At 40.9% G+C, this 24667-nt stretch overlaps 2 protein-coding genes, 1 long non-coding RNA gene and 1 pseudogene across 3 annotated transcripts; 2 read left to right on the top strand and 2 right to left on the bottom strand.

Annotated features, from left to right (window-relative positions):
* LOC126620174 (uncharacterized) lies at positions 1 to 1991 on the bottom strand. The gene is made up of 2 exons (XR_007622265.1): positions 1762 to 1991; positions 1 to 1506 (listed from the first exon to the last, which is right to left on the bottom strand). It is a non-coding gene; the product is annotated as an uncharacterized LOC126620174 (long non-coding RNA).
* A 1126-nt stretch (positions 1992 to 3117) lies between these two features.
* On the bottom strand, positions 3118 to 3908 carry LOC126620172 (pathogenesis-related protein PR-4-like). The gene is made up of 2 exons (XM_050288668.1): positions 3537 to 3908; positions 3118 to 3441 (listed from the first exon to the last, which is right to left on the bottom strand). The coding sequence occupies exons 1-2, from the start codon at positions 3810 to 3812 to the stop codon at positions 3271 to 3273; spliced, it is 447 nt and encodes a 148-aa protein (XP_050144625.1). The 5' UTR covers positions 3813 to 3908; the 3' UTR covers positions 3118 to 3270.
* A 12401-nt stretch (positions 3909 to 16309) lies between these two features.
* Positions 16310 to 17445, top strand: LOC126619612 (pathogenesis-related protein PR-4B-like). Its single transcript, XM_050288024.1, has 2 exons — positions 16310 to 16749; positions 17193 to 17445. Exons 1-2 carry the CDS (start codon positions 16465 to 16467, stop codon positions 17361 to 17363), a joined length of 456 nt encoding a protein of 151 aa, XP_050143981.1. The 5' UTR covers positions 16310 to 16464; the 3' UTR covers positions 17364 to 17445.
* Positions 17446 to 22553: 5108 nt separating this feature from the next.
* LOC126619870 (pathogenesis-related protein PR-4-like) lies at positions 22554 to 23397 on the top strand (annotated as a pseudogene).
* The last annotated feature ends 1270 nt before the right edge of the window (positions 23398 to 24667 follow it).

Raw genomic sequence — 24667 nt, 5'->3', positions numbered from 1 at the left:
CAAATCAAACCGCAATATTAGTGAACCAATTACATCATTTTTAAGCTTTTACAGTTCAGTTGTGATATGAAATTTAGGAAAACCAAAGTGTGCATTTTGGTTCGTGATTTAGAACCAAAACTGAACCAACCCAAGCTGTGCTCAACCCTACTATATATTACCACATAAAAAATTATTAAATAATTAAAAAAGGTATGCATAAAGTAAAATGGGATGCGAGAAGATCATCACTCAGTAGTTTTATTTTGTCCAAATAGTATTATTGTCAGCCAAAAGCACCTCTTCACTTTTTTGCCCCTTAATTGAGATTGAATAAGGGCCGAAGACCAAAGACCAAAGAAGGTCATCCCGTGAGAAATGCGAGGAAGAAACCCAAAGTGGATTACTGTAGAAGGTGATTAGTAGCCCTGCCCTTTATAAAGATATGGCCCACACGAGAGAGCCTGCCTCCCTACGCCTTCAAGTCCAATTAAGGTCCAATAATCTCTAATCAAGCTTGAAAGAGGGATGGTAACTGGCAAAGAAAGGATTAGAGGAGCCTTAAGTTTGTCTCCACAAGCACAAATCCAATCCCCTCCCCAATTCAAGCCACTCTTTAATCTCCAAGATTAGAGAATAGTCATATACTTGTTTCTCTTTTCATGGGACAAATATTTATTTCTCCTATTATGTGACACATCACGTAAGAAGAGAATCGATTATATATGGAGAATCAACTTGTTTAATATACTTTGTAGAATCCCTTAAAATAATATTATCACTATATGGAGGATATTGTAAATGGAAAATCATTTTTATAAGCAGTCTACATGCTCCCAGTCCCATCTCAAGTATATAACAAAAACTCATATACCATGACTTCATTTGTTCATAAAGTTGAAGATATATAGTTCACGGTCAATATTAGTAATTTTTTTGAAGCAATTTAAGGTGAAACTTATTCATTAGTAATAACTAAGTGATTCCCTTGCTAATAATGTAAGTAGCTAGAGAGCAATGCTAAACTTCTAGTTAATTTGGGGGTTTGGGATTAGAGGCTCTAGTCAATCGCCACAGTTGACAAAGTCGTAGTTGACGAAAAGGCGGCTTTGGGCATTGCCATTTCCGTTGGTTTTGCACTGATCAATTTGGTTAAACACATTCGTGTCCAAGTGCAAGCCTCCTGTGCTGCACTGATCAACAAATTTGCCGTTGCTTGAGCTTCAGTCTCGGTGTCTGTCAACTGCGCATGCAAACATACATCATTTTGCATAAGATTATTTGTGTATAGCAGCGCCCTACGTATCTTAAGACATCTTCCGCATGCAGCTTGTCCAGTAGGGCCAACAGGTCCACAAAAGGCTAGCCCATCCATATCTGCTGCGTCATGCATGTGATTGACCGGCGTCAAATGCTGAGCAGTATGCATTTACAGCCTGCAAATCGTAATTGTTTTGCTGTGGATTAATTGTAGGGCAAACTTGTCGCTGTAACACCCGTCGCACTTTGTTCCCGGCCATGCACTGCCTGCCATGGCCAACACACAGATCATGATCCGAACTAATAACGACACAAAGCACGGTGTCGGTGTGGTGATCTTCCCGGCCGTTTTTTGATTAATTATTTGTAATTTCTCCTCTGCAGCTAGGGCTAATAATGAATTAACTAATATTGTTCATGGTACTTGACAGCTTGGTATACGGACCAATATGGATGTGAGAAATGATCAGGGAATACTTGTGATTGAATTAATTAGAGGACGGAGGTTAGTGTTGCAATTACCAATCTAGCCTTGGATATGTTGGAATTGTATCACCTAAATTGTACACAAATTTGAAGATAAGTTAAGATAAGATAAGATACAAAGGTACGTAGTATTTTCCATCTTGAATGTTGGACTAATTACATTAAGACACACGAATAAAAGTATGAAATATAAATTAGAATTGTCCACCCAAAGTCTTAGTTTCACGGGTGGCAGTCTTTGATGGGAGAAAATGAATGAGTTCGCAGTTTAAACGTACCTTATCATTCAAAGTGCTTGATCTAGAAGCAGCAAGGATGCATATATAGCATATGTCCATTTGGAATTGTCAAGATTTCATTTCAGAAATGTCAACCGTACACTATTAACCAAGCTAATATTGTCTTTCAACTTGCATTTTACCACCTACATAACAAGACAGTAATGTGATTTTTATCGCAAAAGACATTGGTGACACAAGTATATCATTTAGTCTCCCGTTTTTGTGTGGAACTCATTATTCAATAGGAATAATACATTTTTGTTTGGCTTTACTTTAAGATGACAAACATCAACGCCAAATATCTGATGTTGGATATATATGCTTGTATTGTACGTAACATTATGATGTTTAGGTATTTGGGTTCTTGGATCCATCCTATCTCATCTAAGAATCGGTCAAATTAACAAAACAAGAAAATGCATGGCTTATTAAAACGAATTTACTTTTAATTATTTCCTTCTTTTATTTTTCTTTGTTGAACTGGAAATTTCCACAAAACAGGGAAATCCACCAAAGGTGAGTACGAAGGAAAGTTCCCACAGAGGACTAACACAGATTAAAAAAAGCAAAGTAGAGCAACAAACTTGAAACAAGCAAACAGAACAAGGAGAAAAGACCCTGCTTAAGTCCTTAATTTTCTCCATTGATTGTATTTTTAGTTTATTGCTCAAGTCCTTATTTTTCTCCATCGATTGTAGTCTTGACTTTCATGGTTCCTTTCTTCTTCTTTTTTCCAAAGCCTGAGGTATCCCACTTTAAGAAGGGTATGACTAATTTCCAATGGACTCTAGAAAAGCTAAGGGCATTTCAGCTCATCTCTGGCCTTAGTCAAATGACAAACATCATTTCAAAGCTTTTAACTAAAGAATCACTCAAGTTTTTGCCAGCTTCATTTCTCAAACCCAAAACTAGGAAGCAAATCTAAATTGGAATTCTACCTTATTTTTGCTGGACCACTTCCCATGGTTGGTTCCTTTGAAATTCACTGAATGAGAAGGAAATGTTCCCGTTTTAAATTATGCAACATTCATTCTTAAATTAGGAAGCCCCTACATAGCTAATGGTGCAGTTATACATTTATCATAAGATTGAAGTGCTTATACAATCTATATAATATAATACTTCTTGTTATAATTCAAGAAGCAATTCCACTTCAATTTATTCCATGGTGAAGCTTATTTATTAGTAATACATAGTTAAGTTCCTTACCAATACTGGAAGTAGAGAACTATATAGCTATTGAAAAAATTAAGGTTTACAGGCTTTAGTCGCCGCAGTTGACAAAGTCGTAGTTGACGATAAGGTGGCCTTGTTGGTAACCATTGCCGTCGGTGTCAATTTGGTTAAAAACATTCACGTCCAAGTCCAATCCTCCGTTGCTGCACTGATCAACAATTCTCACCGTTGCTTGAGCTCCAGTCCGAGTGTTTGTCACCTGCAGATACATAAATTCATTAAATTAAATATTTGCACAAACACATTTTGCATAAGAACGTTCCATCACTAATCAGCTAGTATGTTAATACGTACCAAGAGGCACCTTCCGCATGCGGCTTGCCCAGTAGGGCCAGCAGGTCCGCAAAAGGCAGTCCATCCATATTTGCTGCGCCATTCGAGGGATTTATCGGCATCCCATGTTGCGCAGTAGGCACTTACTGCCCGCAAGTCGTAATTGTTTTGCTGTGGATTGTAGAGGTGGTATGTGGCTCTCACATTCGTCGCACTTTGTCCCAATGCACTGCCGACCAAACCACAGATCATGATCGAAACAAACAACACAGAGCTTGCTGTGATCTTCCCGGCCATGTTGTGATATGTAATTTTCCGAATCAAGCAGGCAATAATCTACAATATCTCTGTTGTTCTTGGAAGGCTTTGGTACACAAGGATATGTAGGGGAGATATATTAGGGCTGAATTTATAGGCCGGAGGTTTGGTGTTGCAATTACTGATCTAACCTTTTGGAAGTTGGAATTGTATATATGGCGTATGTAAATTGCCTACCACGATCGACCGACTCAAACCTTGACTGAAATATATAGTACACGTGTAGTGAGAGGAGAAATTCTAAAGTCCAATTACCGGAACAATTATCTCTACAGGTCCGGATCCTTTTCTTGGGATTTTAGAGATCGTGTAATCATATTCGTTCATCGTATATTGTGCGGTCAGTTTTAGTTAGGTACTATTTATATTTAATTTTAAATTTTAAATTTTAAATAATTTATAATCGTAAGATGTACGATGAATAGATATAATTACACGATCTTCAAAATCCCAAAAAATATGATCCAGCGGGAACCCTTTTCCAAAGATAAAAAACACCATGTACACCTACGATTTACTTCCTTCTGGTCGCATCCCTTCTCTGGCACTTACCCCATTTCGGGTTCCCAACACAAGAATATCTCCAATGAGAGAGCGAGGTGTCAACATTGAGAAACTAATTAACTTGTTCACAACATAAAAAAGTAAAGAAAAATTGATTATTAAAATGATTCAATAACCCATATCTTAATTTGATAATTTACATTATTCACTTAAGTATATTAATTATAATATTCTAGGTAATAAAATACAAGCGTGAGGAGACGACTTGAAATTTACACTCGTGCTTTTTCAACCTATAGTAAATAAAATTAGGCAGATCAACGAAGAAAACCGAGCCAAGAGAAGAGCCACGCCACCTAAAATGAAGTCTAATTTTATACCTAGACTAAAACCAAATGCCCGAGAACATTGAACTTGTGTAGAATTAATAATGTTTAGGAGCTATCCGGTACTTGGATTTGTAGAATGGTACATGGACTATCTAGACATTAATCACGGCAAAAATTAAGGTAGTAGACGACTTTGAAGATAAGGGAGGCTTTTCATCAGTTGAAAGTTCTACAGAGACAAACACAAACAAAAATGTGTATGTACATAGCTTATATGTCAATAATATATGCATGACACGTTATCACATAGACAGATCAATAAAAATTAGACGTTTTGATTTAGACGCCTTGTTTTTTAATTTCTTATATGAAACTTTTATTCTTTTTTAAGAATTTAACTAAATATTTTTCCTACAATTTTTGTGATTAATCTCATTCTATTTTATTAGAAGTTTAAAAACGATATTATCTACTAAGGGGGAGGGGGAAGAGTTTAGTCTCACAAGAGGCTAACAATAATGCGATTCAAATTCGCGTTGGACGAGAATCGAACTTAATACCTCCCACTTTTAAGTGAAGATGAATACCACAAAACCGTAGTACTAAGTGGCAGAATTGAATTATTACTTAAGTGTTAATTAATGTGTTTCATATTAGTGACAAATAATTTGGTTTACAAACTTAGTTTAAAATTTTGGCCTCCTATGATTATCCTAAAAGATTTTGCAAAAGGTCAACACTTATTTTAATTGGTTTTCGAAACTCTGTAAAAACCATTACAAATTCATTTTCGAGGAAATTTCATTGCACCACAAGCTACCTTAAATTTATTTGGGCACTCTAGAGATGTTCTTGACGACGAATCTCCATTCTAAGTTTCTAACTGTTCTGACCCAATTAGTAATTGTAGACATCGAAATTTCATAAATAAATGCTGACCAATAAATCAAAGTGTCAACGCTCATGTATTATATAAATTTTACACGTAGCGCGTGACTCAACGAAAATTGAAATGAGTTGGAAAAGTCATCAAATAGGACACATGTCAAAACCTGGCAGAAACGACTTATTTCATCTGGGATATTATATTCAAAATTAGGCATTGGAAAATTCTATAAATACAAGCCCATTTCATTCATTTAAAGGGACCAATTCAAGTCACTCCTTGAAGCTCTGAAGCTCTGAAACTCCGAAGCTCTCAAGCATCCAGGTTCCCGAAGAATCAAGAAAGCTCTCTTCGTTCTTCGTTCTTCGTTCATCCAAGATCAAGCCCCAACGGCCATTTGGATCAACAATCATCCACCAATTCAAGATCAAGCCCCCGACGGCCCTTGAAGAAAGCACCATCGTTCATCATCCGTTCATCCAAGATCAAGCCCCAACGGCCCTTTGGATCAACAACGTCGACAAATCCACACACATCCAACCGTTCTTCAAGATTAAGCCCAAAAGCCCTTGAAGATCCGTTCATCACTGTTCTTCAAGATCAAGCCCAAAAGCCCTTGAAGATCCGTTCATCACTGTTCTTCAAGATCAAGTCCCAACGGCTCCTTGAAGATCCGCTCAAATCCACCTTCAAAGATCAAGCCCACGGCCCTTTGAAGAAACTTCCAACAATTCATCCAAGATCAAGCATCAACGGCCCTTGGATCAACAAAACATCCACCAATCAACACCTTACGGAGATCGAATCAGAGGATCAAAATAGAGAGAGATTGTAACCCAAAATCATCAAATACAAATATTTGTTTGTGCACGTTTGTTCTTGTCTCTTTCGTTTCAGGAATTTTCCGTGTTCACAAATTGGCACGCCCAGTGGGACCATCTCTGCCTCTCATCTCTTTCTCCGTTCAGGAAATTCAAGCGCACTTCCGAAATTAATGGCATCAAGGAAGGCTCAAACTGTTCCCCCAACCGGCACAAAGAACAAAAGCGTCCTCGTCGCAACTGGTGTCACTTTGGGCATCACGACTCGAAGCATGGCAAGAGCTACTTCTGCCGCCTCTTTCACCTCTGCATCAACTCTGCCAAGGGAACAAAAACACCCAAGGCACGAGCCTTTGATCACCTTAGCCTCACTAAGGGCACCAAGGGGGGAAAGCCCAAGGAAATACTCCGAATCCATGCTCTCCGATGCCGATTCAAGCGACAGTTCTGCCATGCAAGTCATGACCATTGGAGCAACTTCAATCGATGAGCAGCTGGCTCAAATGAATGAAGCAATCGCAAGGCTAACCCGAACTGTGGAAGAAAAAGACTTGCAAATTGCAGCACTAGTCAACCGACTGGAGGCGCAGGACGGCGATAAACCCGACCCAGAGGATGATCCACTAAAGGGAGGAGCTGGCGGAGACGAAGAACCCCCGGTGAAGAAAATCGATGGGAAGCCGGAGCCAGACCAAGCAGCGGCACTCATGGGATCTCTTTCTATCCAGCAGCTGCAGGAGATGATCACCAACACCATCAAGGCACAGTACGAAGGGAGCTCACATACCTCCTTGTTCTACTCGAAGCCCTATTCCAAGAAGATTGATACCCTAAGGATGCCAAGGGGTTATCAACCACCAAAGTTCATGCAGTTTGATGGAAAAGGAAACCCAAAGCAGCACGTTGCACATTTCGTCGAAACTTGCAACAACGCGGGGACGGAGGGAGACTACCTCGCCAAGCAGTTTGTGCGCTCGCTGAAAGGAAATGCCTTTGAGTGGTACACGGACCTAGAGCCTGAGTCCATCAACAGCTGGGAGCAATTAGAACGGGAATTCCTCAACCGCTTCTACAGCACTCGCCGCACTGTGAGCATGCTAGAGCTAACGAGCACAAAGCAGTGGAAGGACGAGCCAGTCATTGACTACATCAACAGATGGCGCACTCTAAGCCTCGACTGTAAAGACAGGCTCTCGGAAACCTCTTCAATCGAGATGTGCATCCAAGGCATGCAATGGGGTTTGCAATACATCCTTCAAGGCATTAAACCGCGGACCTTCGAGGAATTGGCCACTCGCGCCCATGACATGGAGTTGAGCATCGCCCATCATGGGAAGAAAGAACCGATCGCCGACTACAAGAACGACAAAGCTTTTGGGATAAAGGTGGAAAAGGCTGCATGGAAACCCACCAAGGAAGTGATGACGGTCAACACATCTCCCGTCAAAATATCCACACGAGGCAAGGCAATTCAAGCCGAAGGCTTTCGTGATCAAGAGATGCGTAGACGCACTTTGAAGGAGCTCGAGGAGAAAACTTATCCATTCCCCGACTCTGATGTGGTTGCCATGCTAGATGACCTGTTGGACAAGAAGGTGATCAGTTTGCCTGAGTGCAAACGGCCGGAAGAGATGAATCGCACCGACAATCCAAGGTACTGTAAATTCCACCGCTTCATCAGTCATCCGACAGAAAAATGTTTCGTGCTGAAAGATCTCATCATGAAGCTGGCTCAGAAAGGAATCATCGAGCTAGATCTTGACGAAGTGGCGAAGTCAAACTATACCACCTTCACTTTTGGCTCTTCCAACTCAAAGTTTTCACCTCAACCGCTGGGGGCATCCTCAAAGACAAGCAAAGTTGAAGGATGGACTCAAGTCACTCCTAAGAAATTGCACAAGAAGCATACGTCTCCTCCACAAGTCCGCCAATCGGAAAGGGGGCAAAGCAGCTATTGTCAACCTTCAAAGCAACGTGAACGTGTTGAAGATGATGAAATTTCGACACATAGATCGTCCATCCCCATCACGATGCGCGATTTCCTGCCCGAAGACTTCTTCAATCACGCGGTCAAAGCTCCTTGCTATGAAAATTGTGAGGAACGCCTCTCCCGGATTGCTTGACAAAATTCACAAATTCTCCTCGCCCGCACGAGTCTAAACTGCATGGCACAAAGCTCCTTGTCTGTAAGAGCCTAAACTGCAAGACACAATGCTCCTTGTTCGCACGAGCCTAAACTGCACGAACCAAAGCTCCTTGCCTACACGAGCCTAAACTGCATGGCACAACGCTCCTGGTCCGCACGAGCATAAAAGGCAACACCAAACACTCCTGACCCACAAGAGCATAAACTGTGTACGGCAAAATCATCATCAAAATCACTGCTAAATTCATCGCTCATTTGAACTACGTTTTGACTTGATCTCTTTCTTTGGAAGGGTACGTAGGCAACTCAAACGTTCAACTTTGAGTACAGTCATACTAAAAAAACAAATAAAATAAAATGTTTTATTAAAGAAAGTCAATTTTATTACAAAAAAAAGAAAAAAGAGAGAAAAAAAAAAAAAAAAGAATACATATGTTATTATGTATTTACAAAAAAAAAAAAAGTATATGTATGAGTGTTTCGGCCCAGCAGCCACAAGCCCAATTCGGTTGAGAAGAAGCACAAAACCCAGATCTCTCCAAAGCAACACCCGGCCCAGGAAAATAGCCCATATTAGTCCACACCGCAGGACCAGGTCACTCTCCACACCGGAGTTGGCTCGTCCCGAGTCACCGACATGGTTTTAGATGCGACTCCCGTGGCCATCTTCACCATCACCTGTCGCTGCTGAGTGCTCAGATCGGCGCCACCATTAGATTGTTGGGTGCGATGCCCACGTCCACCAGGCTATCATCCTCTCCAGATCTCCTCGAGCACAGAGATTGCGTCGTCCAAATCATCATCATCATCACTTGCAAGACCCGCATCTCCCACTCCCTCATCTTCATCTCCGAGTCCAAGAAGCAACCATGTTTACAGCAGGGAATTCCAGTCCATGTTGGAAGGGTTAGATGAGGACGGTTGTGTGGAAGAAGCCGAACGCATTTCTCAACTGCAACTCCCGAGCACACATCCATGGTGTGACTGGGTGTGGGAGCACCAAAATCCTCAAAAGTTCCTCAATTGGCGATTCCAATGGCTTCAATCTCCGGCGAGATCTCGACCTTTAACCCGGTCTGATCCTCATAGATCTGAAATTGCCATGACTCCCGTGGATCTCTCATCCCTTTCCCTTCGTCTCTGTAGAAATTTGGGGCACCCAGAGGGCACCCAAATTCGGTCTCTCCCTCTTCATCCGCCGCTGCCAACCTAGGCAGAGCAGATCGCGACTCCTCTCTCTCCTCCGCTTACGCTGCTCGCGGTGCTCGCCTGCTCTCTGCAAGCCTCATGCGTGCACCCATACCTCCACCTCACCGTCAGGCTCTTGGAGCCCATCAAGCAACGGGTCTCTCCCTCTTCATCCGCCGCTGCCAACCTAGGCATAGCAGAAAGCGACAACGCCATAAATCCCCAAACCAGTCCGTCTCCTGCGACTTCGACGGCTTCGAAACAGTTGCGACGGCGGCGCCACCATCTCTTCTCAATTCCACCTCAGATTTCGACTAATATTTCAGACTTGGACGCAACCGCAACCAAGGCATGATTTTCTTGAGCTGGGGCAGGCCAACTCCTCAGGAACAAAAGGCTTGCATTGGCAGGACTGGAGGCATTTTGGTTTGAATTGGGCATTTTTTGATCCGAAGACACCAGTTCAAGATGGAGTGAAGTTTTGTGTTTGCGTCAACGAGTTTCTGCCATGGGTCACAGCCCATTCTCATGCTTTCTCCACTCTCAAACTCCTCTCACGGCTAAAGAAAGCTTTTACTCGGAAAGAGCCCACAGAGAAGCATATGCAACAATCCTACATTCTGCCCATGTGGAGCCATTGCTGCAGCTCAGAGCATCCGTATGTCTGGTTCAACACGAGATCTTGTAATACTTGTTGATGAAACAATCAGTGAGTATCATCATGGAGGGTTGGCAGCTGCTGGATGGAAGATGCACACAATCCAAAGAATCAGGAACCCTAAAGCCCCAAATCTGAACCCATGTCGCTGCGGAAAGCCTTTCGCTCATGGAAATTCTCCAAATCGTTCAGGGAATTGAAGCTCAGCGACGAGGATCAGGCCCGTGGGGGCGACCGCCGAGTCGTCCGTGACTCGAACTGTGCTGACTCATCTTCGTCGCTGTTGTCGTCTTCGTGGTCGGATATGCTCCCGGAGCTGCTCGGTGAGATCATACGGAGAGTGGAGGCCAGCGAGGACAAGGGGCCTCACCGTAAAAACGTCGTCGCTTGTGCCTGTGTCTGCAAGCGGTGAAGGGATATCACCAAGGAGATCGCGCGGTCTCCTTCGTACAGTAGCAAAATTACCTTCCCTTCGTGCCTTAAACAGCCTCTCCCCGACGATGGCGTCCCCAGACTGCTCCTCGACATTGGTCTCTACTGCAGGATGTGGGTTCTGGTTGTTTGGTTTTGGGAATTAGGTTCTGGTTCATCATCATCGGTATGCAGGTTCTGGGTCAGGGTTTAGAACTTCGTTCAGGACTTCGATCTCGTCGTCTCAGTCTCTCATTCTCCGTCTGAATTCGATCTCGACTCTGAAATCCACCAGGCTCCTCCCTGCCTTCTCTCCATCTAACCCATACGGCCTGGACCAGGTCCCATGGCACAAGGATCATCGCTGGGACAGGAACATGAACTTTCCTCAGTTTTTGGAATTTTCTTCTTGCTTTGGATCTCTGCCGAGGGATGAGTGGGCTGTGCTATGTGCCTGTGCTCAGTAGCGGTGCTCTGTGGCTGTGCTCGATCAGTGGCGGTGCTCGGTGGCAGTGCAACGGATGCGCAATGGCTGTGCTCAGTAGCAGTGCAACGGGTGTACGGCGGCTGTGTTCGGTGGTTGGGCTCAGTGGCTATGCTCTGGGTTCTAGCTGGATCCGACGTCAAAATCACCTCCACCTCCTCCGTCTCTTGCCTTGCAGCTGCCAACAACTTCAAAGACCGCTGTCAAACGACTAGCCGGCCGAGAAGCGCTTCCTCAAACTCCAACTCTTCGTCCGCTCCCTGCAAGTTCCTCTACCCATCACCCAAATTTATACAAAAAAAAAAAAAAAAAAAAAAAGGGTGGTGGTGCATCTGGCACCACGTGAAAAAAGGGAATGGTGCATGGGCACCAACTAAAGAAACAGAAAATAATACAAAAAATAAAAAAAAATAATAAAAAAAAGGGTTTCATGGTGTGTCTGGCACCGTGTGCAGAAAAAGAAAGAAAAAATATATATATATATTTATTTATAAAAAAAAAAAAAAAAAAAAAAAAAGAAGGAGAAAAGAAAAGAAAAGAAAATGAAGTTATGATAATATGGTGTGTATGTACATAATATATGTATGTATATAGCAACAAAAAAAAAATGCATCGAGAGAAATAAAGTCCATTTTATTTATTTTTTTCTGGAAATTTTACACAAATTTGCATTATGCATACCTTAAAAAAAAAAAAAAAAAATCAAATCAAATTTACAACAGGGGATATTCAAGGACGATCAGGTGGCGCCTCACAACTCGGCAGAGCTCCAGGAAGAGAAGGTGTCGGAGGTTGGCTGTTTGAAGCCTCAGCAGTCGGTACAGCCCCAGAAGACGAAGGTAAATGCTGCTGGAACAAACCCACAAACCTCCGATGATCAAGTAAAATCTGACCATCAGATTCCTGCATCTGGTCAATTTTCCTCTTCATGTTTGTGGCATAGTTATGTGCAAGCTTGTGCAACTGTTTATTCTCATGCTTGAGCCCTCTAATCTCTTGTTTGAGACTCATCACTTCAGCCGCCAACGATTCAACTTGACGGGTTCGAGCAAATAGGCGTTGGGCCATGTTGGACACAGAACCCGCACACTGCACACTAAGAGCCAGGGACTCCTTAACAGCCAACTCATCAGACCGCCTGGAAAGTAGTCTGTTATCTTTGGGAGTGACAAGGTTCCGGGCCACCACTGCAGCGGTCATATCATTCTTCATCACCGAATCCCCAACAGTAAGAGGACCAGTAGGGGATATGAAGGATGGGCGCCATATGTTGTCTGGAGAAGGCGGGACTGCCTCTTCACCAAGATTCAAGTCAAAACGACGGTCGGAGGGTCCAGACATTTTCAAAGTATTGAAGAAAGAAGAGATCGGACAAATCAAGATCTTAGAAGTGCAAGAAGGGAGTTTTCACAAGCGAAAATTCAAGTGTGCTTTGAAACGAACAGCGTGCCCCTATAAAAAGATCAGCACTCGATGGGATTTCAGAGATCGAAGAGGTGAGCTCAGAATTCGAAGAGGCCATTCAAAAATCGAAGAGGCAAGCTCAGAAATCGGAGAAGCATCTTGCTTTTCCAGACGCGTCGGCACCCGTCACACGCAAACTCAGCTTTGCGAAAATCACGGGCAATTTGTCGAAGCACCGATCCCAGATATCGAAGAGGCGCCAGTCTTTTTCAACCACGTCATCACCCATCACACGCAAACTCAGCTTTGCGGAAATCACGGGTAATTTATCGAAGCGCCGATCCCAGTTATCGAAGAGGCGCCATCCTTTTTTTCAGCCGTGTCAACACCTGTCACATGCACACTCAGCTTGGCAAAAATCACAGGCAATTTGTCGAAGATTTTCGGTGAAGGAGAAAGCACGTGAAGTATACTGTTCAATCATCCAACAGTTGCCGACACGAGTGAAAGAATAGTACATCTATAGGTGTTAAAGAACTTCCTATAACTGTCCATCTTCACCCTCCATAGCAAGGCAGACATACAGAACCTTTCTTCATCTCTGATGATGCCTTCCCAACGAAGCCTCTTGAGTTACCCAGTGTTCCTTATTCCTTGGGGTACCTCTGCAAGCCAATGACTCCAAAGCAAAAGTATCTCATATCACCAGGGTAGAAAGCAAGAGTATCTCATATCATGCGTTCTCCCTGTCCTTTCCTTTGTCCTTGTTCTTACCTACAAAGACAAGGATAAAGAAAACAATATGCCGGAACTTCCACTCAAACTCGGGTAAGGAACCGACTACTTGGAACCCTTCCCTGATTGCCTACCTAGCACTGCTCTCGAGTACTCGCCTTCCACTGCTGCTGTACTTTCAAAGAAGCTGCCACATCTGCCTGAAGAACAGATAAGGCAAGTGAAAATGATACCTTGCAGCATGTGGAGACAAGGTGCAGAAGGAACAAGCAGAGAAGAATGCGGTCTCCACGGTCAACTCAGCAGAAGGAGTTCGAACTGAGGAACTCGAGAGGCTGCCATATCTACCTGAAGAAACAAGCAGAGAAGAATGCAGCATGCACAGTCAACTCAGCAGAAAGAGTCCGAGATGAAGAACTCGATAAGATGTCGCATCTGCCTGAGGACAGTGAACCTGTTTTGACCCTCAAATTCTTGGGTCGACTTACTAGGCGTTGTGGGCTGCACGTGCCGATTCACCACCCTTGAATCGAATCCTTAAAGATCAAGTCACCAACTGGAAGAAGAGTTCATCAAACTCGAAGATCATACCGTTGACCAAACTGCTCAGGTGTGAATTAGAAAGATTGAACAAAGAAACAGGTTGTCACCTTTACCTCGTGCCTGCTTGTCATGTGTTCGAGTCAACCTTCAAGAATCAAGCCTCAACGGCCCTTGAAGAAGCTTCCAGCCAAATTCAAAATCAAGCCTTGACGGCCCTGGAAGAAATCACAAGTCCGATTCAAGATCAAGTGTCTACCACTCTCGAATCAAAACCTAGTTCAAGAATAAGCTGTGGAAAATCAACAATTGGAGGAATCCAGAAAACCCTCCAACCCAGTTCAAGATCAAAGTTGTGGAAAGTCAACAAGCGCAACAAAATACGTGCCGATTCACCCACTACCAAAGCCAAAGATCATCTACCACATGAAACTCCTTGTGGTCCAAATTCAACCTTCAAGATCAAGACGGCCCTTGAAGAAATCTCCAGCCCAATTCAAGATCAAGCCTCGACGGCCCTTGGATCGACATTTACAGTAAGGGACTTCAAAACGCATCTCTTACACGTGACAAGCACATGTATACGACGCGCCTTGAAGTGGGGGCATTTGTAGACATCGAAATTTCGTAAATAAATGCTGACCAATAAATCAAAGTGTCAACGCTCATGTATTACATAAATTTTACACGTAGCGCGTGACTCAACGAAAATTGAAATGAGTTGGAAAAGTCATCAAATAGGACACATGTCAAAACCTGGCAGAAACGACTTATTTCATCTGGGATATTATATTCAAAATTAGGCATTGGAAAATTCTATAAATACAAGCCCATTTCATTCATTTAAAGGGACCAATTCAAGTCACTCCTTGAAGCTCTGAAGCTCTGAAACTCCGAAGCTCTCAAGCATCCAGGTTCCCGAAGAATCAAGAAAGCTCTCTTCGTTCTTCGTTCATCGTTCATCCAAGATCAAGCCCCAACGGCCCTTTGGATCAACAATCATCCACCAATTCAAGATCAAGCCCCCGACGGCCCTTGAAGAAAGCACCATCGTTCATCATCCGTTCATCCAAGATCAAGCCCCAACGGCCCTTTGGATCAACAACGTCGACAAATCCACACACATCCAACCGTTCTTCAAGATTAAGCCCAAAAGCCCTTGAAGATCCGTTCATCACTGTTCTTCAAGATCAAGCCCAAAAGCCCTTGAAGATCCGTTCATCACTGTTCTTCAAGATCAAGTCCCAACGGCTCCTTGAAGATCCGCTCAAATCCACCTTCAAAGATCAAGCCCACGGCCCTTTGAAGAAACTTCCAACAATTCATCCAAGATCAAGCATCAACGGCCCTTGGATCAACAAAACATCCACCAATCAACACCTTACGGAGATCGAATCAGAGGATCAAAATAGAGAGAGATTGTAACCCAAAATCATCAAATACAAATATTTGTTTGTGCACGTTTGTTCTTGTCTCTTTCGTTTCAGGAATTTTCCGTGTTCACAGTAATATTTTAAATTCGTTTAAATTAAAACCTATTGCCGCACCATAAGCTTCCTAAACTTCATGTTCAACTTTCCGGAGATATTGTTAGTTTTATATAATGTTCTTTGGGTCTTGAATTTGATAAGGCCCAAATGAATAGACCGAATTAAAATGAAACTGAGCATGTGTGATTTGGTTCAATTTTCTTTTAAATTTTTTATTTTTAGAACCGTGCTCTGTGTAAGGATGTGAAGATAAAAGAGAATATGACGAATAGTCTAATTACTTATAAGCATATGCAAGGTCCCTTCTTTCTTTGATGTGAATACTCTCAACATGCATCTTCAGATGTGGTGAAAATTTAAGCTTAATATGTGGACAATACAAATCAAGTAACATAAAGCACGTCTGACAGTTGAGATTCACACATTAAACAACATGCTCTGATGTTATAAAGAAAGTTGAGCTTCTATCATAAAATTATTGGCAATATGAGAAGTGACATAATCTCTTATAAAGACTTGAATGTTTTTCTTTTCTTCAATGTAAGACTTTTTAATCTGGACGCGTATGTTTTCTATCTGGCCAGGATTTTGGGGGTCAAAAATCTTATCATGAGATGTGTGCTATTTATATTTTCCAGTCCAATTTTCTCTTCTTCTTCATCCACTAGCCACATTTTTTGACCAGATGACACACAATAGTGCCCATATATGGACCCTCCACCACCTTTATATAAAACTCTCTCTCTCTCTCATATGTATATGAGCAAACGCGAAGCAGATTAACCAGAAAAACAAAGGGATAAGTCTTTCTTGACTTTTGGCCTTGACTACGTACATTTGGTATGGAAAAACAAGAATCCGCACTACTTGCTTTAATTCTAGACAGTCATATTCCACAAAAGCAGTCAGGCTCTTCCAACACTACCGTAATTTAACATTAACCATAGATTCCCACTATAAATTAATTAATTAACACTTAGCTAATATTGCAGACCATATCATCCCTTGTAAAACAGATACAAATTCCTGATAAAAATGGGGAAGTTAACAATTAGGCCATCTGCATCATGCACGGTGGTGCTGCTGTTGGTTTGTGTTATTATGATGGGCCGTGCCAGCGCCCAAAGTGCGAGTAACGTTAGATCGACGTACCATATCTACAATCCAGAGAAGATAGGATGGAGCTTGAGCGCAGCAGGTGCTTATTGCGCCACTTGGGATGCTAATAAGCCTTTGGAATGGCGTCGGAAGTTTGGATGGACTGCTTTTTGCGGCCCCGTCGGGCCTCGGGGCCAAGCATCTTGTGGCAAGTGCTTAAGGGTACGTCCATACATAATTTTTTTGTGATATAATTGATGATAATCTACGTGGGATATGAGATAAGTATTGTTATCCAAATCGAACGTGTGATCTTCCACCTCTGAGTGAATAAGAATATTATAAGACTGTAGTGATAATGACACGTTATAATGTAATTAACTAAGTTTGTTCTTCTTTTTCTTTTTTTTTCCAACAAAGACATGTGCACAATTAGATTTTACTGGCACTACAAGAAAACAAGTTTATGTGACTACAAATATTTGTCACGTAATGTGAAAATTCGTCACATTTAATTATATGTTACGAATTTTAGCGTCACTGTCCGTGTCATTTATGCCATACAGCACGTCTGGAAAAGTGGGCATCACAAACAATATTACCACCTAATCCATGTTTTTTAAAGTGTGGAAATGATTAATTTCATTTGACTGGTTACACTGCAGGTGACAAACGTGAGGACAGGAGCTCAGGCAAAGGTGAGAATTGTTGATCAGTGCAGTAATGGAGGCCTAGATTTGGACGAGGGTGTGTTTAAACGACTCGACACTGATGGGAAAGGCTATGCCCAAGGCCACCTTATGGTGAACTACCAGTTTGTCTATTGTGGCGATTAAACCATACACTAGCTACTCTCATGTATCTTATGGTTATAGTCATAAGGGATTAATAAATAATGGAAACTGCTCCCTTTAATAACTTGTGTTAGTGGTTATGGATGGCAGAGCACTCATGGTAATGTTGGAGCAATATTAGAAAATATGAAAAATAACACAAGAACTTCAATGATAATAATCATAAAGAAATTTCACAACATCAATTATATATGAGATTAATATAAACAACTAGAGATAAAGTTAGAAAAACTGACAAACTTGAAGATTGAGGCTTGCATAAATGCAATGTCCTAAAGATAGAATTTCGCCCCTACTTTTGTGCTTGTAGTTCGATAGGCGTCCATCTCCCAGGATTCAACAATCTATAATCCGAAGTCAAAGCACTTCAATCTTCGGACTCTGGCGAACTTTATATATTCTGTACTCTCAAGACACGACTCGGAATTTGACACACGAATCATTTGAGAAACAAAGTGGGGAAACCCTATTTCTCAAGAGTAAAAATTAACTTTAATTTTCTATATTTAATACCAATGGTCTCATCGGTTTATATAGAATCCAATTTCCACTTATTAAAGAGATGTAACTTTTCATCCAAAAGTATACATCACTTATCAAGGGAATACACCTAAACAACATAACCTTTCTAAGAAATTGGTTAACACTATTTTCATTCAATTATTAAAATTATATATTACAATATTTCATATTATAATATTTAATTTCCAACAGGTAAAACTAATTAAGTGTAGGGTGGGCACGGTTCGGTTCGGTGTGGTTTTGAGTGAAACCGCAATCAAAACTGAAATTTTTTGCGGTGCGGTTTCAAAGCCAAAACCGAAATGCAACCAAACCATTTGGTTCGGTTCGATACGGTTTCAAACAGTTTCGTTCGGTTTTTAAGAAAAAATGTACAATTTAAAATTTATACTTATCTACGTATAAGACGGTCTCATTTTCCACATAATACATTAATTAACCAACCCACATGAGAATTCTATGAGATGTAATCAACTAGTTTAGCCTAGCTAGCTAATTGCACAAATGATAGACTTTGTGAGTAGGAAAAAGCACCCTAATGGAGTGATATGGCTTATTATTTGATCAGAGATTCATTTGCATTTGATCACAGCAAGAATTCTCATATGAATTTTGAGAGAGAGAGAGAGAGAGAGAGAGAGAGAGAGAGAGAGAGAGAGAGAGAGAGAGAGAGAGAGAGAGAGAGAGAGAGAGAGAGAGAGAGAGAGAGAGAGTGATGTGGATTAAGGGATAATTTGATAGTATGTCAAATAGGGTGGAAAGGGATGACATTTTAGTGTGGTTTTGAGACCATACTAAATGTATGGACTTTAACAAACAACCTAAACATGACATAGTGCCGTTTCGGTTTCGGTGCTGCTAGAGATAGTTTTTTACTTTTACAATGGTCACAATACTTCAAGAAAATGAACAATAATTTTTTAATATTTTAGTCCCTACATTAAGGGATTATAGTATAAGGATTTTCCATTGCAGATAATATTCTTTTAGGAACTCGACTATTCTTTTGATGCCCCTAAATGCCCATTGATTTTTCAAGAGTGAAAAAAAAATTACATGAGAAAATTAAAAAGAAAACTAATAAAAATGATTTGAAAACTTTAAGTTTTAACGATAAGGACAAAATAAATGATAAAATGAATAGTACCAGAATTGACTTTTTAGTGTAAAAATATGGTTTTTCGTTAAAGTGAACAATATCAGGAGTTTTTCGTCAAAGTTTCCAAAATTAAATGAGAAGCTGCCCCACATGGATGGGTTCAAAAAACAAGGAAAAAAAAAATAAAGAGCGACATCATTCCCACTTAAAATTAATATGGGGTCACCCTTTAAGTGCCTATATCAGATTTATATTAAAATTTTTTTTTAAAATATCTAACGAGTCCCTATATATTAAGATACTTTGAGAACTTCTATTCTAATTCATTGGAAGCCTTTTGCCCCTATATATATGAACTATACGGTTTTACAGACTCTATTTAATGCCTCTATTGAAAAGGCTCTTGGGTCAAGCCAAACTATTGTCATGGCGTGGAGAGAGGTGCATGGCTGCAGAGGAAATATTTATCATTCCAAATGGAATATGTGTTTTCATGTCTGTTTCTAGACTAAGCTATTTGCTTAATTGAAGTGGCTCATTAATTCCTTCATACATTAATTAATTTTGTGCGACCTCTTTTTTTGTGAGGACATTTTTACACATTCTCGCTCTCTTGCGTGTGGGAGTTTTCAAGTATATTACCTAGATAACACAATTTGAAAGACGTATAGCATGTGAGAATTTTTTTACTTTCTTCTCAATTGGCTTGCGGTGATGTGTTCTATTCAAATTATAATACATATATTGTTTTTTTTAATTAATATACTCTAAAAGTGAAACATAATCAATCATGTCATCCATTGCTATAATAATACGTAGAATGATACACTGCATAACTTGGTTTTTCGGTATACATAAAAAATTTCTCCTACAATTCCAAGTACTTGAGAGCTCTTAAATAGCAAGAAAGCATCCCAAACAAGTTGAATGTTTAATAGTTTGAGCAGCCGCCTGATATTATTCAGAATGCTTTAATAGATGTCAATCGTTGTTGGGGTAATGTCAAAGTTCAAAAACGTTAGATTTCATTTGTCATTTAAATAGATAAATGACCACCTACAATTTACAAATATTATAATGTACATATGTGAATAATTCAAATGATCAAATAATTTTAATCGATCAAGTGGGATTAATCAAAACATCATTTTAATAATCTGTTTTTCTCTAGTTTTCTGGTAGTACACAACTCACTCAGTTGCTCTAGTCTCTCTCTCTCTCTCTCTCTCTCTCTCTCTCTCTCGTGTGTATATTCTTTTGTACATTTCACAATGCGCGGATTTGCTGTATGCTGTCACCGAAAACCGAAAAAAACCGAAAACCAAACCGAACCGAGGCCGGAAAAAACCGAACCGAAACTGTCAAACCGAACCGAACCGAATCTGGTTGGTTCGGTTTCGGTTTTTGAGGTCCGGAAACCGAACCGGACCGGACCGAACCGAAAAAAAAATCATATATAAATACTAAAAAATCATGTTGGCCGCGTCAAGGTTTGAACCCCTGACCTGCGGGTTGGGGTAAAGTGCTGCTAGCCAACTTAACTGTAGGCTTTGTGTTGTTGTAATTGTACCAGTAATATATTTATAGGTTTCTTATGTTTAATGCTTTATAAAATTTCTTAACTTTACAAACCCTAGCCATCTCACTCCCATTTCATTTCAGAGCTGCTTCCTCAGTTTCTCTCTCTCCCTCTCTCTCTCTCCCTCTCCCTCTCCTTCCTCTCTTCCTCCAAATCACTTTCTCTCTAGTCTTCTCATGTCCTCCTCACGGATTCCTTTTTCCAAATCATGATTTTCGCTCGCCCCTTTCGAGACCCGACGAAAAGAGGATTAGAGCTTGCGATGATCATGGCGATTTCGCTGCAGCAAAGGTTGTGAGTTTTATTTATTTGTCAGTTCATGGGTTTTTAATTTTATGATCATGGCGATTTTATGGTTACCCATTTGAAATTTATGTAATTTAAGGTGAAAAAGTTTGTATTTTTCTTTGAATATGTTTCGGAATTTTCTAGATCTATTGTGGACTTGACTATGAATTTGAATGTGGGCACTGGGCATGCGATATTGGAGTCCGATTATGACATTTAGACGAACCTATTTGCTTTTTTTTTTGTTTCGATCTGCATCTTAATTTGTTGAATTATTTCATGATTTTGTAAATTTTAAATTTTTAGAATTTTGAATCCTGGCGATGTACTTGAAGAATATATGTTTCTGTATTTGCTTAAGTTTTGAAAATTTGAACTCGATCTGCTTGATCATAAGTAGTTGAATTACTTGAATATATTTGGGATTTTGAGGTGAGAAAATGTATATGTTTGGTTAGTGAGAAAATGCATGAAGGTGAAAGGTTAGTACCTAAAATTGCTGAGTTCAAGTTTTTCGGTTTGTTGTAAAGTTTTAGCAAAGACCCATTGGGATTTTCATATGGTTCTTCCTCTGTGTAGTCTTAAAAAGGGAATTAAATTCTTTTGCATCTCTTATTTTGTTTATGATGGAATAGTTGTATGATTTGTACTTTTGGAGAAGAAAAAATTGGGAAGAGGCTAGAAAAGTCTTAACCAAAGGATTAGAGATTTGTGATGTAGAAAAGGTAATGGAAGACGATGCTGGGCGGAGCAGGCTCCATTGATATATGAGAACTGGGAGATTTATTCCTTCCATTTACATCATTAAAAAAAAAAAAACCGAAAAAAACCGAAACCGAACCGTGTTGAACCGAACCCAGCCCTACCTCTATATATTGCATCCAAAGCAGATGCAAAAACTCATCCTTTGTAACATCCCACATCGTTTAGGGGGTGGATCCTGTAAGTCTTATATGTATATTCTCATCTCTACCTAGCACGAGGCCTTTTGGGAGCTCACATGTGGGATGTTACAATCCAAGCCCCTTAGGGTTTCGACATCCTCGTCGGCACACATCCGGCCAGAGATTGGTTCTAATACCAAAATTGTCACATCCCGGCCCGAGCCCCCACCACATCCCGGGCTCGACTCCACTGTAGCACGATATTATCCTCTTTGGGCCTCGACCATGCCCTCACGGTTTTGTTTCTGGGAACTCACACGAGAACTTCCCAATAGGTCACTCATCCTGGGATTGCTCTCGCGCGAACTCGCTTAACTTCGGAGTTCCGATAGAACCCGAAGCCAGTGAGCTCCCAAAAGGCCTCATGCTAGGTAGAAATGAGAATATACATGTGAACTTCCCAATGGATCACTCATCCTGGGATTGCTATCGCGCGAACTCGCTTAACTTCGGAGTTTCGATAGAACCCGAAGCCAGTGAGCTCCCAAAAAGTCTCATATTAGGTAGAAATGAGAATATACATATAAGGCTTACAGGATCCACGATGGAGTTGAGCCCGGAATGTGGTCGGGGCTGGGCCGAATGTGACATCCTTCAGTTGTGTCCTGAGTCGTGAAGGTGGTAGTGGTAGCCAATTAACTCACGCAGGCCAAACAATTCCAACTTCCCAAAGGCTAGATTAGTAACTACAACACTAGGCCTCTAACTTCAACCTAATTAAAGATCACACAAATCACAAAATGGCAGGGAAGATTGCACCATGCTTTATGTTGTTACTTTCGGTCATTATCTGTGTATTTGTGAGAAGTGCATGGGGACAAAGTGCTAGTGTGAGATCCATATACCACCTCTACAATCCTGACCAAATCAATTACGATTTGTGGGCTGTAAGTGCCTTCTGCTCAACAATCAACATGGGATGCTGATCAATCCTATGAATGGCGCAGCAAATACGGATGGACTACATTTTGCAGACCTGCTGACCCTAACGGAGAAGATGCCTGCGGAAAGTGCCTCTTGGTACGTATTAGTTTGTTAGCGCTAGAACGCTCCTACCTTAAAATACTAGCTTATTAGCACTAGAACGCCAATTTTTTATTTTATGAATTTATAAATGTGCAGCTGACAAACACTGGGACATGAGCACAAACAGTGGTGAGAATTATTGATCAATGCAGCAACGGAGGGCTAGACTTGGATGTGAGTATGTTTAATAGATCCGCCCCACCGAAGCAGGAATTCTCATTTCCGACAAGAGTGGAGGGGCTGAACCAACGCTCCTAAGCGTGTTTTCCGGCGAAGGGAGGGGCGGCCGCCACTCCTTGCCCTCACGTAGCTTCGCCAACTGAATGTGAGTATGTTTAACCAGATTGACACTGACGGCAGTGGCTACGCATCCGGCCAGCTTATCGTCAACTACGACTTTGTCGACTGCGACGACTAAATTTAGCCTGCTATAACCCCCTGATTAATTCAGTAACTTAGTAGTGAACTTAATTATTATACTAATAAATAAGCTTCACCATGAGATAAATGTTATCATATATTAGTGGTTAGGATTGTGACAGGTGTCAATAGATTGTATAAGTTGAGTTAGTTATGCTGACATGTATTTATAGTGAGATAAACTATTGTAGTAATTCATTCACAATAATAAGAAAAGTTTGTTGCAGATTTTCTTTCTCGCTCTTTGAGCTCTCTCTCTAGATTTCTACATTGTGGCATTGTCGAATGGGTCACCCCTACTAATCACATAATTAAGACAACACTTAGTAAGTCTTCAATTCCTTATCATTGTAACTCACAACCTCAGACTTGTATTCCTTGTTTGGAAGGCAAATTCACCAAACTTCCATTCCCTTTACATGCTTCAAAATCTGTAATTCCATTCGAAATAATACATACCGATGTATGGGGGCTAGCACCTTGTATATCAATTGAGGGGTATAGATACTATGTCTCTTTCATAGACGACTGTACTAGGTATACATGGATTTTTCCAATAATCAATAAAGCTATCGTGTTTGATCACTTTGTTCAGTTTCATTCCTTTGTACTGAATTCTTTTGCTGCTCACATTAAGATTCTACATAGTGATGGGGGTGGGGAATACATTGATGCCATTTGTCAATCATTTCTTAGGGAGAAAGGTATAACACATCAAAAATCTTGCCCGTATACCCCTGAGCATAATGGGTTAGCACAGAGGAAAAACAGGCATATTGTAGAAACTGCAATTACTCTATTGTAGCTAGCTTTCTTACCTTCTAAGTTTTGGTATCATGCATGTACTACTGCCACTTATCTCATAAATAGGATGTCAACCTCTACATTACTAATGAGATCTCCTTTTGAAACTTTGTAGCAATCAACTCCAAGACTTGATCAGTTACGCATTTTTGGCTGTGCTTGCTTTCCCTCTTTGAAACCCTATAGAACAACCAAACTTGATCCCAAGACCATGTTTTTGGGTTATGCATCTCAGTACAAAGGTTATATTTGTTACTCTGTCAAAGATAACAAATTAATTATGCCACGGCATGTATTATTTGATGAAAGTCAATTCCCTGGTTCAGCAAAGCTACAACATATAAAGTCTAGCTCATCTTTGTCCTCAGCTATACCAACCTCTGTGTCTCATACAAATTCATTTGAGCATCATTCCATAGTTCCAATTCCTTTACCAAGTGTCTTTGTGCCTGCATTCACACCCATTACCAGTCATGTTACTCAGTCAACTACTCTCAATCAAGGTGATGTTGTCTCCACAACTCTTGCCATCTCTAGTTCAACCTCAGATTCTTCTATGAGTTCAGATTCCTCAATGAATTTAGTCTCAGATTCTTCCATGGGT

Source organism: Malus sylvestris, chromosome 4 (genome assembly GCF_916048215.2).
Source record: "Malus sylvestris chromosome 4, drMalSylv7.2, whole genome shotgun sequence".
Classification (NCBI taxonomy): Eukaryota; Viridiplantae; Streptophyta; class Magnoliopsida; order Rosales; family Rosaceae; genus Malus; species Malus sylvestris.
This window is presented reverse-complemented; position numbering and strand designations above follow the sequence as displayed.